The sequence below is a fragment of the Portunus trituberculatus genome, chromosome 10, assembly GCF_017591435.1.
Source record: "Portunus trituberculatus isolate SZX2019 chromosome 10, ASM1759143v1, whole genome shotgun sequence".
Classification (NCBI taxonomy): Eukaryota; Metazoa; Arthropoda; class Malacostraca; order Decapoda; family Portunidae; genus Portunus; species Portunus trituberculatus.
In genome coordinates, this window is record NC_059264.1 from 11,132,835 (window position 1) to 11,147,834 (window position 15,000).

General features: G+C 40.1%; 1 protein-coding gene across 1 annotated transcript in view; it reads left to right on the forward strand.

Annotated features, from left to right (window-relative positions):
* The window catches only part of LOC123502147 (palmitoleoyl-protein carboxylesterase NOTUM-like), a 30,049-nt gene that overhangs the window by 2,180 nt on the left and 12,869 nt on the right, over nt 1-15,000 (forward strand). The window contains exons 2-3 of the mRNA XM_045251369.1: nt 5,601-5,894; nt 7,257-7,309. Of these exons, the coding sequence (XP_045107304.1) occupies nt 5,601-5,894; nt 7,257-7,309 (347 nt within the window). The remainder of the gene's footprint in view (nt 1-5,600; nt 5,895-7,256; nt 7,310-15,000) is intronic.

The window sequence follows — 15,000 nt, forward strand, 5'->3', positions numbered from 1 at the left end:
TCTTTTTGCTGCAGCTCGTCTTACATATAGAACTGGAAATGTTGAGAGCCTTGTAACTAAATGAGGAAGGCAAACATTTAAAGGCTTCGACAATGTAATAAGAGAGGAACAGAGTAACAAAGTAACGGAATAATGACAGAGATATCATTAATTCTTTATGAGTCTTTTAAATCAAATTAACAAGTCATACAAACATTTGAAACTAAAAAAGACTTATGTACGAAAATTTTTTACAAAAGACAAAAGATCTTAAACTAATTGATTTGAGGGGACAAAATTCATTCTGGAACTCTTCTCCTCCTGAATTTCCACCTTCCCATGACTTACACTCATTCAATAGGGAGGTCTCAATATACTTTTTTTTTTCTTTTATGGCAATCCTTGCTGCCTTTGGTCTCTGCCCCTCCCAGATAAAATATGAAATAACATTTTTCTACGCAAATTTCCTGACCTTGCCTGGTCTTCACAGGCAAAACTGATAGATACGTCAACAGATTATAAAGTCGAAAAGTGGTAAAATACTCTTCCTTTCTTGAGTCGCTGCTGTCAGAATTCCCCGTATTTGATCACCTTCATTTACACGCTTTGTTCTCTGCGCCTTCCTTCGTCACAACCAATACAAGCGTGTCTTTTTTTCACTAAACTGCTTTACGATTTCACTGCTGTACTATTACTGCTGTACTATTTCACTACACTGTTTTGCGATTTCTACGCCTTCATTAATAATACTCAACACAAGCACGCCGTTTTCCACTACAGCTCTTCTTGTTTCTTTTAATTTGGTGTCTATAACTAGTCACTCAGGGCAGCTTGATCATCTAAATTGGAGAGCATTACAGGATATTTCACCAATTAGCTAATGCGTATACCGTCAACAAGCGTCACACACACACACACACACACACACACACACACACACACACACACACCGCGTAGTGTAGTGGTTAGCACGCTCGATTCACACTCGAGAGGGTCCAGGTTCGAATCCCGGAGGCGGCGAGGCAAATGGTTAAGCCTCTTAATGTGTAGCCCTGTTCACCTAGCAGTAAATAGGTACGGGATATAACTCGAGGGGTTGTGACCTCGCTTTCCCGGTGTGTGGAGTGTGTTGTGGTCTCAGTCCTACCCGAAGATCGGTCTATGAGCTCTGAGCTCGCTCCGTAATGGGGAAGACTGACTGGGTGACCAGCAGGCGACCAAGGTGAATTACACACACACACACACACACACACGCACACACCAATCGTTTTCCATAACAGAATAAATAGATGTAACGTAACTGACAGACACTACGTAGATATCATTTCCATCCATTCATGACAAAAATTTATCACTTCATGTAGTTCTCGATTAAATAAAATTATATAAGTGGCAGCATGATACTATCGGCTCTATAATGAGACTGGCAAATGAGTGGGCCTTTTTTTTCTCTATATTTTTTGTTGCCAGTTCTCTTTTCTTACATAAAAAAAATACTAAAGGAGTGGAATTGATGATTACTAACAAGCTCTCTGTGGCAATGGCGTCAGCGTGTGTGTATCAATAGAGTGTAGTTGTGAGAGGACGAATAGGGAATGGACAGTGGAGTGAGTGAGTGAGTGAGTGAGTGAGTGAGTGATGGATTGAATGAATGGATTAAATGAGCTGCAACACCACAGTTAATGGAACGTTTTTCTTTTTTAATGCATATAAAAACATTTCTCTCTTTTCAGTCCTACTCCTTCAAGTGTTTTTTTTTTTCTCCCTGCTTCTTCCTTTCCTTAAGTCCTACTCTTTTATTTTCATTTTTCTTCTCTTCTTCCAGCAAAACCACAAAATATTTCCTTCCTTCCTCTTCTCTCTCTCTCTCTCTCTCTCTCTCTCTCTCTCTCTCTCTCTCTCTCTCTCTCTTTCTTTCTGTCTAGCCACTCCGTCCCTGTTATCGCACCAAGCACCTGTCAATGCAGCGTCACCACCTGATAAGCTCCTCGTGAATCACTCCAGCCAGGGATCAGCCGCGACACCCTCACTTCCTGCTTACATCGCCGCGACAACACTCAGATTAGCGCGGCGGCAGCTTCACAGGGAAAAGGCCGCGGCAAAAGTCTCAACCTCCGCGCTGTGGCCACTTAGATCAAGGTCGTGGTGTTTGTAGTCTCTCTTACGTTTGGTTTGGTTGTATAGTAAGAAGAGGAGACCAGGGACCGACTTAATGATTTTTTTTCGCTTTGGTCGTCCTTCCCTTTCATTTTCCTAGCAGTGTTGAGGCATTTTGATAAGCGACAGGTGTTACAAGGAGAGTTTATTCCCTACTAATTTCGTTGAGTTTCTTTGAAGAACCCACAAGCAAAACTGGTCCCGAAAATCATCCATAGCAAGTGCGTCTCTGTTCATCTCCACCGTCACCTTCTTAACACTATAAAAACCATTCACATGGAGACACAGGAAAGAAAAAAAAAGCGTAAAAAAAAAAAACAAGGTAATTTCAACTTTTTCAGCTACAAACACTATTTACGAGAGCCTGGCACGAAAATAGTCTCGAAAAGCTAAAGGCATTGAATAAGAAAATTTGTCTAGTGGTGAGAGAGTTAAAAGTTCAATAGAAAACTAGAATTGTGGGATAGAGAGCTAGAGATTGAGATAGAGGGATGTAATTCACGTAAAACCGCAAAGGAAAAGAGTTACAGAGGAAGATGCAAGGGAAAGAAACAACTGGGGACTTGTACATGGTCATCACTTTAACTCCCTTCACTACTGAGACACATTTTTTACCTTGATTTTTTTGTGTTAATAAACGATTTTATTTACATTACAAAGGCTCAATGGAGGTCAAAAGATTAATGCCCAGAGTCTTCCCTATTTCAATCCCTCACATAAGTTTCTGAAGCGGCATCGTATACTGAAGGGGTTAAGAAATCGGCGAAAGGTGAAGAATATACAAGTAAGACTTAGGTGTTCCGTGTGTGCTGTTACTGTGGAGAGGGTGATGTTCATGGATATTAAATTTTGTATAGTGAATTTGCTTTAGTTGTGATTTGTTTTGCTGTTGATCGGATGCTTGTACGAGTATGTTGGGTGTGTCCTACTTTTTCTACTCTGTTTTGTAAGAAGCGTTCGCGTGTGTTTGTGGCGGGAGGGGAAGAGAATCGTGATAAGTTGGTGATGATGTGTAATAAGTCAGGAAAATCAATATGCAGTTGTATTCTTTTTTATTCCAATTTTTTTTTTTTCTTATACAGTTCTTAGAAAATCTTGCTTACTGTCAATCTTTCTATATATTTCCCTTTCCATGTATTTCTTAGTCATTTTTCTTTCTATTCCTTTCGATTTTGTTTTGTTTTAATTCCTGTTATATTTTTTATAGTTCTCAGAAAATCTTGTGTCAATCTTTCTATTTATCTTCCTTTTCATGTATTTGTCAGTCATTTGCCTTTCTCTTCCTTTCGATTTTTTTTTCATTTCAGTTATTTTTTTTCCATACAGTTCTCAGAAAATCTTGCTTATCTTTCAATCTTTCTATTTATTTGTCTTTTCATGTATTTGTCAGTCATTTTCCTTTCTCTCCTTTCGTCTACAGTCTTTCCTTCCCTCCCTGCCGTCTTCCATCAAAAGTTCTCTATTCTGTTCTTCTTCATTCGCCTCTTACTTGTTCTCTGACGTGTCTATTCATGTGTTACTAATCCTCTCTTTTACCACGGTTCAGCTATTTTAAGTGTGATGTCCTTGCTAAATAGTGCAAAAGAACTAAATACATATACAAATAAACATCGATTTTCTGGATATTTGAAAGCAAAATCTTGAGAAAATAATGAGAAAAACAGTATTAGCTTGGGATAGATGTAAATATTATGTATAGAATTGAAAATAAACGAGAAAGAGAGAGAGAGAGAGAGAGAGAGAGAGAGAGAGAGAGAGAGAGAGAGAGAGAGAATGATGGACTGACTTTCCGTTCCTCTTCTTCCTTCTCTCCCTCTTTCCCTCTCTCCCTCTCCCTTCTCCTTCCTTCCCTCCAAATCATTGTTACAGATATGAAAGAAGAGAAGGAGGAGAGAAAAACTATGACATTGCATTTCTTAATACATTATATCCAGCATTCCTCTTGCCTTCCTCTTCATCTCTCCTCTTCTCTTCTCTCCTTTCCTCCTTCCTTGTCTTCTCTCTCTCTCTCTCTCTCTCTCTCTCTCTCTCTCTCTCTCTCTCTCTCTCTCTCTCTCTCTCTCTCTCTCTCTCTTCCACACTGTTTTTTTTTCCTTTCCTTCTTTCGCCCTACTTATCTTGTCTTCTTCTTCTGACTTCTTTTCCTCCTCATCCTCCTCCTTTTCTCTCCCACAATTCAATTTTACTTTTATTTTGTCTTCGCAATGGAAACATCTTAATCTATCTGTATATCTATCGATTTATTTATTTATCTATCTATCTATTATCTTTTTTTTTTCCTTTTCCTACTTGTCTTTACCTTAAAATTTTCCCTCTTCCCTTCCCTTCTCTAACTCTCCTCCCTTCCCCTCTCCCCATTCTCCTTGTTGATACTCTCATTTTCTCTTCCTCTTCCTCTCCCTCTCTCTATCTCTCCTCTCCCTTCTCCGTTTTATCTTCCTCAAGGGCGTGCAAATTTCCTCTCTCCAATTTTTCCTCATCTCTCCCCTCTTCTCTCTACTTGTGACTTCAACAGGATGGTAATAATGATCTGCTGGTTATGACATCACCATCTTCATCACTGTCACTATCTTCATCACCATCATTCTGTAATTAGTTTTGGGTTTTGTTTGGTTTATTTTTATCATTTTCACTGTAATATTCGTGGCGCTGTACTATCATTGGTTGTGTTTATTTGTTATTTATTTCATTGTAATCATGAGGACTTGTTGTGTTATCATGGTTAGTTTCATTGTCATCATCTTTGACTATCATTATTTAGTTAGCATTACTTTTTCTCTTCGTTTTATATAGTAATTCTTGTAATTTTATCTACTAAACAATAATACAGATAATAGCTTTTCCACATATATATTAAAGTACTTATTATCGATACCTTTATCATTTTTATTAATATTATCATTATCAATCATTAGCATCATCATCGTCATCATTTTCTATTACAAGTAAGCCAATACTCTCTCTCCATTACGATAGAAAAAAATTAACTTCATCAGTATTATTCTTGTCACCATCATCACCACACCATCATCACCATCACTCAACGCCATTCAGTACACTACCATTACAGCTCCACAACTACATTACTTAGTGACATCATCTTAATTTTCGTTATTTCACTTATATTTGTTCATTCCTTATTTTTTACATTATTATTAGTATTATTAGTTCTTCTATATATATAAGTTTCTCTCAGGAATATCAATGCAAGTATTTCTCATCTCTCTCTCTCTCTCTCTCTCTCTCTCTCTGTAAATGTCTAAATCTATCGATCAATTAGTTAATCAATCAACCAATTTATCTATCTATATATCTATCTATCTAACTAACAACCTATAATTTCAACCTTCTATCTATTTTTTTTTTACTTTTCTATCTATGCACTGATCTCCCTTTTATCTATCTTACTGTTTTATCTCTCTCATACTCATACACTAACTAACCCCCGTCCTTCCCTCCCACAGGTTGGTGGTGGCGGTGGCAGTGGGGGGCAGCGCGCCGTGGGCCAGGGCTGGGGGCGTGATGGGCGGGGGCCTGCATGCAGTGGTGGGGCCTAGTCTAATGACGCGCTTGGTGGAGACGGAGGCGGTGGCAAGGGTGGCAGCGGCTGCAAACAGGGAGTGCTGCGGCCTGTCAGATCCTACCACCACGCCCCTCACACGCCACTGGCTTCCCCATGCTCGCCACAACGGCCACGGCCCAGATCCCGCTCCAGGTGACTCCCGCCCGGCTGTGTGCAACGATAATTCTCCTGCTGGGTGAGTGTTTTTCTTTTTCTTCTTTGTATTAACCACGTGAGTACCATGACGCGTTTCCATATTCATTCTGGTTACTATTTGGTGACTTTATACAGCTTCAGAAACTTATGTGGGGAATTAAAATAGTGAAGACTGTGGCAATTAATCTTCTGACTTCCATAGATTCTTCTTAATGTTAATAAAATGGTCTAATCGTGCACAAATCTCAAGGTAAAAATGTGTCCTAGTATTGAAGGGGTTAAGGGAGACAAAGACAACAAAAATTTCAATGAATAAAAGACCACTTGAGGTGTCTGGTCCGTACAAAGACAAAGGCGAGATGATAAGTGTCTTGAAATCTCCCTCTCGAAACATTTTGTTATTTAAAGCTGGAAATACAAAAGCAGGCAGGGAGGTTTAGAGTGTGTGGGTTTATCTTGTCTTTTGCTCTTTCCTTCTCTTTATTGCTCCCTTCACCTTTACTCTCTATCCTGCCCAACCAATTCACTCCCCTTGAACGCCACTACTGCTATCAATCAATAGCTCGTTTTCAGAAATACTTTGCTCTCTCATCACGACTGTTATTCTGAGCCACAGACATAATTATAATTGTTCTCAAGAGTGCTTCAAGTGATAATAATGTAGAAATCTCATTAATCTGTCACTACACCAATGGAAACACCTTTAAAAACCTCTTGAATGCACTGAACGTGGTGTGCAAATGTGTTTCAGAATATGATACTTCCTCTCTTGTCTATAGCCATTATTTCTTACCCCACGTGATGCTGACGTAAATGTTAAGTGGTGCTGGGAAAATGTTGCTGAGAAGGCTGTACAGTGCTATCATTTCTTGCAAGGGATAAAAAAAAGTATCAAATAAACGTTTTTCTAGTAATTGTGCTTTCGCCTATATGGCAGACTTGAACGTAATTTTTAACTGTGATGATGGAAAACATTAGATTTGTACGAACATATTGATGGAAAGTGCTCTCAGGTCAGACGAGGCCAAGACACGCATTTCTACCTACACTCATGCAAATTGTCTGTCTTCTAAGGGTCAATTGATCTGCTGCTGCTGATCTATTGGTCTTTACTTTGAATTCATTTACATCGACTTACTTTTTTTTTTATCTGTGGTTTTCTCTCTCTTTTCCTTTCCTCTCCATTACTCATTACGACTTTCTTTCTTTCTTTTCATCTCTATTCAATAACGTTTACTAAGCAATAACACAGATAATTGTTTTTGCACAGATATATTAAAAAAAACTAAGTACTTATTATCATTACTTTTATCATCTTTATTAATATTATAATTGCCATTATTGCTATCATTAATACCTTCATTATTATACGTGTGTCATTTTCTTTTTCGTTCACTTTCAGCTTCTACTTAAGACGGTCAACCAACAGTCGCCGCTGGGTCATGTTCCTGGAAGGAGAGAGAGAGAGAGAGAGAGAGAGAGAGAGAGAGAGAGAGAGAGAGAGAGAGAGAGAGAGAGAGAGAGAGAGAGAGAGAGAGAGAGAGAGAGAGAGAGAGAGAGAGAGAGAGAGAGAGAGAGAGAGAGAGAGAGAGAGAGAGAGAGAGAGAGAGAGAGAGAGAGAGAGAGAGAGAGAGAGAGAGAGAGAGAGAGAGAGAGAATGGCAGGGTGAGCGAATAATTAGTGAGATAAAGAAGGAAAAAAAAACATCAAAGAATAAGCGAGATGAAAGGAAACATGAAAAGGAAGATTAGAAGGAGTAGGAGGAGGAGGAGGAGGAGGAGGAGGAGGAGGAGGAGGAGGAGGAGGAGGAAGATTGCATACGATAGCAAACCACGAGACCCTTTTGGTACGTGCGAGGAGGAGGAGGAGGAGGAGGAGGAGGAGGAGGAGGAGGAGGAGGAATGCATGTAAAGCTAAAATATTTTGATATCTAAAATAAAAATTGAAAAAGAAAAGTTAAAGAAAAAAATGACCATGAAATGAACAAAATAAAATGAAAAAATATTGACATACTACAATGGAGAGAGAGAGAGAGAGAGAGAGAGAGAAAAAAAGAGAGATTATCAACATCATTACATCAACACCACACACACACACACACACACACACACACACACACACACACACACACACACACACACACACACCATGAACAAAACATCACAACAAAATAACCAAAAAAAGAAAAAAATGTACCAGAAGATAAGCAACACCACACAACACCCGATAAAAGAATAAAAAGACACAAGCTTAGCAACACCATCACATCAACACCACAACAACACCACACAACACTAAAAACATGAATAAAACACACCACAAGATTAGCAACACCATCACAACATCACCACATCAACACCACACAACACCAAAAAACAACTAAAAAAAAACACCACAAGATTAGCAACACCATCACATCAACACCACATCAACACCATACAACATAAAAAAAACGATGAAAAAAAAAGCACAAGATTAGCAACACTATCACATCAACACCACAACATCACCACATGAACACCACACAAAAAAAAAACGATAAAAATACACAAGATTAACAACACCATCACATCAACACCACATCAACACCACACAACACCACAAAAACAACAACAAAAAAACACCACAAAAGTAACAACACCATCACATCAACACCACATCAACACCACACAAAACAACACAGACACCACAACACCACTCCTCGTCTTCACTTTCACAAACACCCCAAGCCACTACCGACACCAGAGCCTAATTACACCCCCATTAAGGCAACACCACCAGCTCATCACCACCAACACCACGCAACACCCCAAGGCAAGTTCCTCATAAGGCTCAAAAGTACAGCCAATGCATCACATGCCTCGCCCTTCTGGAGAAACAACCACCACTCTCAAATTACTATGTTGAATTTATGTAAAGGTGTAAATAAACGAGGAGGCGAAGGAAGGAGGTGTAAATGTACTAGGTCGTGGTGATGGTGGTGGTGGTGGTGGAAGGGAAGAACGAGAGGAGAAAAGAGAACAACGAAAAACAGAAAGACAAGAAAGAATGGGGGGAGGAATTATAGGAGAGAAGAAATGCAAAGGAATACAAAGGAATACAAAGGAAGAACAAACAGCGGCAGGTCTACTGGTTCTTACTTGGCTATTTGCGGTCTACTTTTATCTAAATTAACGTAAAGAAAAAGAATAGCAAAGGTGAAGGCTCCTCCCCCCCCCACGTAATCTCTGGTAAACTCTGGAACTCCCTGCCTGCTTCTGTATTTCCATCTTACTACGACTTAACTGCTTTCAAGAGGGAGATTTCAAGACATTTATCCAAGATTTTTTGGCTAACTCTTTTAATCTTGCTGGGAACTGGCAATCAAGTGGATCTTTTTCTTTTTCTTTTTGTTACCTTTGGCCATCTTCCTCTATTCCATACATAAATAAAAACAAACACTCCTTCTAGCTCAGCCTGACAAAGAAATAAAAAAAAAAATCTAACATGAAAAAAATGGATGGAAATTTTGATGAGTATTGAGAAAAGATAGAAGTATTACTATCACTTCAATTAAAAGAGGCGGGATGGAGTCAACTACCACCGCCAGACCGAGCAGGTGAAGGAGGGGTTCGATTCCCTGTTTACCGGCGGATAAAGGGATCGAGGAGGAGGAGGAGGAGGAAAAGGATAATAAAAAGGCAACAATGAGAGAAAAAATGAAGAAAAGTGAGCAGACGAGGATATGGAGGAGGGGAAAGAAGAAAAAATAAGAACGAGAGAGAAGGAAAAGGAGAAGAAGAAGAATGAGCAGAAGACGGCAGAAGGGAGAGATTAAGAGGAGGAAGTAAAGAAGAGAGAAAAATAGAAGAACAATGAAATAGAAAAAAAAGGAAAGGAAGACCAAGAAGACGAGGTAAGCAAAGAGGAGGAAGAGAAAGAGAAAGAAGAAGAGGTGTAGAAAGAACGAAACGACACGCACACACACACACACACACACACACACACACACACACACACACACACACACACACACACACACACACACACACACACACACACACACACACACGATGCTGTAAACATTCCCGTGGGCGGTGTTGAAGTGGGCGGCGGAGGAACAACTAGACGACGTGGGCGTGGGCATGAAGGACGGAGATGGGCGTGTGTGGAGAGATGAATGTGTAGAAAAAAGAGAAGGAAAGGAAAAAAGGATAGGATCGTAGGAAAGCAAGAAAAGGAAAAAAGGAACAAATTTGAGAGAGGAAAAATATGTGTTTGAAGGAAAGAAAGAGGAGTAAAATAATAATAGTAAGAATGATGAAAAAATTAAAGGATTGTGTTTGATTTTGGGATATTTTTAATGCAATAGACTCATTACGTTGTTAGTGCCGAGATAATAAGGAAGTTGAAATGAACAGGTAGATTCAACACCCCTTCAGCACCATGACGTGTTTCCATATTCATTTTGTTTATTATTTGACGATTTTAAACAGCTTCATAAACTTATGTGGGGATGAAAAAAATGGAGACTCTGGCCATTAATCTCCTGACCTCCATAGACCCTTCCTAATGTAAATAAAACCGTCTAATTACGATAAAAAATGCGTTCCAGTACTGAAGGGGTCAAAGATGGAGGTGATACTTAAGGAAATACATAGATAGGACTGTTTCATTCAGGGACTGCCACGTGTAGGCCTCTCTTGTGTTATTGTTCTCTCTCTCTCTCTCTCTCTCTCTCTCTCTCTCTCTCTCTCTCTCTCTCTCTCTCCCCCAGAATAACGTCTCGTCCTCTTCTTATTTCCTTCCCGCTCCTTCTCCTTCCCCTCACCATCTTTTCACCCCCCAGTCCCCTCCTCACCTCTTCTTCCCCTCTCTCCCCCACCCACCACTCCTTCCTCTCCCTAAATTCTGTTACAAATAAGCTTTCACTAATTCTTGCTTATCTAAATCTTTATCTTTCATCTTTACCACGCTAATCTGGACACTCCATTTCTCTTCACCTTGGCATATCCCTCACACTATTTTTTACACCCTATCACAGTGAAATTCCTATCTCATCACCCTTACATCAGCTTGATAATCCCTTTTCTCACTGTCATCCTCTCGTCCTTCACTCACTGCATACCATCACCCAGTATTCATTCGTCTCTCAATCATCCCATCACTTCTGCATCGCCCTATCCTTCCCCTTACATTCTTCTCCCTCAGTCTCTCATCCCTCACCCAAAAGCCATCTCTCTCTCTCTCTCTCTCTCTCTCTCTCTCTGCTTCTTCATTCTGTTTGTGATTCTCTCTTTTTCACCCGTTCCTCTTCCTCTTCTTTCACTTCTGCTTTGTTTTCTTACTCTTCCTTCCTCATTCTGATTATTTTCTACTTGTTTTCTTTTTCTCCTCCTCCTCCTCCTCCTCCTCCTCCTCCTCCTCCTCCTCCTCCTCCCCTCCTCCTCCTCCTCCATTTACAATTTTTCCTCCAATCATTTGTATGTTTCTTTTTCTTCCCATCTTTTTATCTCTCCCTTTTTCCTCCGTTCCTTCCTCCTAAGCCATTCTTGTATCCTCATCTCTCTCTCTCTCTCTCTCTCTCTCTCTCTCTCTCTCTGCAGTGTATCACAAACTGACTCGTAGGGGATAAAAAAATCTGCTGCTGCTATTGTTTGTTACTTGTTTGTGTTCCATTGTGTTCCTCCCCGCTATAGCAATTGGCGATACTGATTGAGTCTATTGATAGATACCTAGAACTACTACCTCTCTCTCTCTCTCTCTCTCTCTCTCTCTCTCTCTCTCTCTCTCTCTCTCTCTCTCTCGATAAGGCGCCGCAAAGAGCATAACTCCTCTCTCTCTCTCTCTCTCTCTCTCTCTCTCTCTCTCTCTCTCTCTCTCTCTCTACTCTTCTTTACATCCAACCTTCGTCTCACCACGACCACCACCACCACTACCAACACTACCACCACCACTACCATCACCACCACCACCACCACCACATCCATTAAAAGTGCTTAGTTCTCTCACTACATCTATTTTCAAAGGCCACATGTATCATTACATAGACTTTCAATACTGTTTCTCGTGTTGATGACGGAGAAATCTTGTTAATTCGTCACGAGACCATAATGAACACCCTTAAAAAACACGTGTAACTTTAACGAGAGACTGAATGTAGCGAAAGTGTGATGTAGATTATTTTATTTTGGTATTACAGTAACTCACAAGGCCTTCCCGTCACGTTCTGCCTCCCTACCATGTCCACCCCTGCTCAGTGAATCAGAAACACACGCCAAACTCAATACATCTCACAGCACCGTCTCACTGGCGACTTGTAAACACAGGGAGTGAATTAAGAGACATTTCGGAGCATCTTTACTTCGGCTCGGATAGGTAAAACAGTGACTTGGGTACTCACAGGGGTTAGATGAAAGGGGCGATAGAGCTTTGGATTCAAAACAATAAAGAAAAGTAGGATGGACACGTTCTTTGTATATATTTTCGCTGATAAAATAGTACATAAATGAATAAGACGTGAGTGAGATGTGTAAGAGAAGTGAGAATGTAGATTTTGGTGTAGGTACAACTTCTTTAAAAATCACAAATTACTCCTGAAAAGCCATATTAACCTCTTATAGAATTTGCTAAAGACGAAATATCAACATAATCTTTAAACCATCCTTCAAAACCACAACAACTTCCACTAGCACCTATAAAGATGCAGAATCCTTGTTAGATTATCAACAGCACAATGAACACACCTCTGAAAACCTCTATACTTAGGAAAACACTATTGAAAACCAACTAGAATCAGGAAAACACACAAAAAATCCTTATAGCTTTCCCTAGACCCTGATAGGAATACCGAAAATAAAGCAATGGAATATATTATAAAAATGCTACTGTTTTATGTACAACGTAATGGGAGTGACTGCAACGAGAACAAACACAAGAATGAATAGAATCTGGTGAAGAAGTTGTCATGCTGTCATTCCCTGGTTAGATCTGACAACTTACTATTTTACCCTTGGTATTTCAGCAACGTATCATTCCTGTCTCTCTCTCTCTCTCTCTCTCTCTCTCTCTCTCTCTCTCTCTCTCTCTCTCAGCAGCACAGGAGAGGCAACAGTCGTGGTGTTTTATTATTGTCTTGTCTCATTTTTATGTTCTTCCTCTCACGGCGAACGTGCTGCCTGACTTCTGTGACTGCCCCTGCTCCCTCCTCCCCTTTCCCCTTCTCTCTCTCTCTCTCTCTCTCTCTCTCTCTCTCTCTCTCTCTACGCGTGCCATGGTTCCGATTCAGGCAAGAACAATCGACGTGCACATACCCAACTCCCATCTTTCCCTCGGTTTAGTTGATAAATGACTGCCACCTCTCTCTCTCTCTCTCTCTCTCTCTCTCTCTCTCTCTCTCTCTCTCTCTCTCTCTCTCTCTCTCCCACCTGTTGATCTTTCCTTCGGGTTGGCCAGCAAATAGTATCTGGGGTGTTCTGTGGAAGGTGACATGTTGAGACCGGGTTGTTCCAGTGTCCCTGCGTCAGGTGAGGGACGCCACCCACCACAAACAGGCCAGTGAGACAGAAACCATAGCAAGTGTCACATTTTCTTTATCTTGTTATTACTAAACGCAGGAGTCAGTTATTGCTTCATCTGTTCCATACTTCATGATCCAACTGAACGCAGGTACACTGTATTATATAAAGTACACATTTTGTTGTTATAGTGATATTTTTTTATCATTATTTAAACTAACATTGTATTGGACTAAATTTGAAGTGTTACGAAGAGTTATTCTGCTTAGTTTTTTTTTTTTTTTTTTTTTTTACCGCCGTGACCTCTTGCCAACATTAAAAAAATATCATTATTTAGTGTAAGTTTGAATGATAATTTTGAAACACAACACTCACAGACAAATAAGTTAGAGTAAAGTTATCACAGTACTTGTATGCTAATTTTTGATGAGGTAAACTGACAAATGATGCAAAAATAGGGAATAAGAGACACCATAAGTATTTGACTGATAATTCTGAAACACAACACTCACAGACAAATGAGTTAGAGTAAAGTTATTACAGAGCTTGTATCTTAATTTTTGATAAGCTAAACTGACAATTGAGGCGAAAAAAGGAATAAGAGACACCATTAGTAATTCAGTGATAATTTTGAAACAAACACTCACAGGCAAATAAGTTAAAGTTAAAGTGCTTGTATGTTAATTTTCGATGACCTAAACTGACAAATGATGCGAAAATAGATATAAGAAGCACCATTAGTGTTCAGCGTCATAAAATACAAACGAAGGGCTGCTTGCACGTGGTGGTGAATTGTATTGTCTGTTCTTGCTACGCCCTTGTAACAGTGACGAGCAGAGAGTGACAGATTGGTTGTAGGAATCACGGAGCGCGTCTCTCCAGCTTCTCTCGCCCACATCCTGTTCCTCTTCCTTGTGCAAAGTGAGTGGTCAGTGCGGGGCAGCCTGCACGGAATGCCTGCCACATGCCTGTCCTGCTTGCCGATGCCCGACTCACTTTATTGATAAGGCAGGATTTAATGTGTGTTTGTGTGTGTGTGTGTGTGTGTGTGTGTGTGTGTGTGTGTGTGTGTGTGTGTGTGTGTGTGTGTGTGTGTGTGTGTGTGTGTGTGTGTGTGTGTGTGTGTGTGTGTGTGTGTGTGTGTGTGTGTGTGTGTGTGTGTGTGTGTGTGTGTGTGTGTGTGTGTGTGTGTGTGTGTGTGTGTGTGTGTGTGTGTGGCTGGATGTCATTTCATCTCATTTTTTCCGTTTACATTGCACACACACTCACACACAGACACACACACACACACACACACACACACACACACACACACACACACACACACACACACGAAAAAAAAAAAAAACGTAAAAACACAAGCTATCCACTCACAACCACCATCACCACCGCAACAAAACACAACACAACCACGAAACAACCCCGAAACACAACACACACACAATACAACCCAGAAAAACGTTGAGGTAAAAACAAGAATGGAACAATACTAGCAAGAAATTAAGACACCTACCACCACCACCACCACCAGAAACAACCAAATACCCCCTCCAAAAAAAAAAAAAATAAATAAATAAAAATAAATAAATAAAAAAATAAATAAAAACCAAATAAAGAAAATATCCGAAAAAAAACACCAAAAAAATAAGC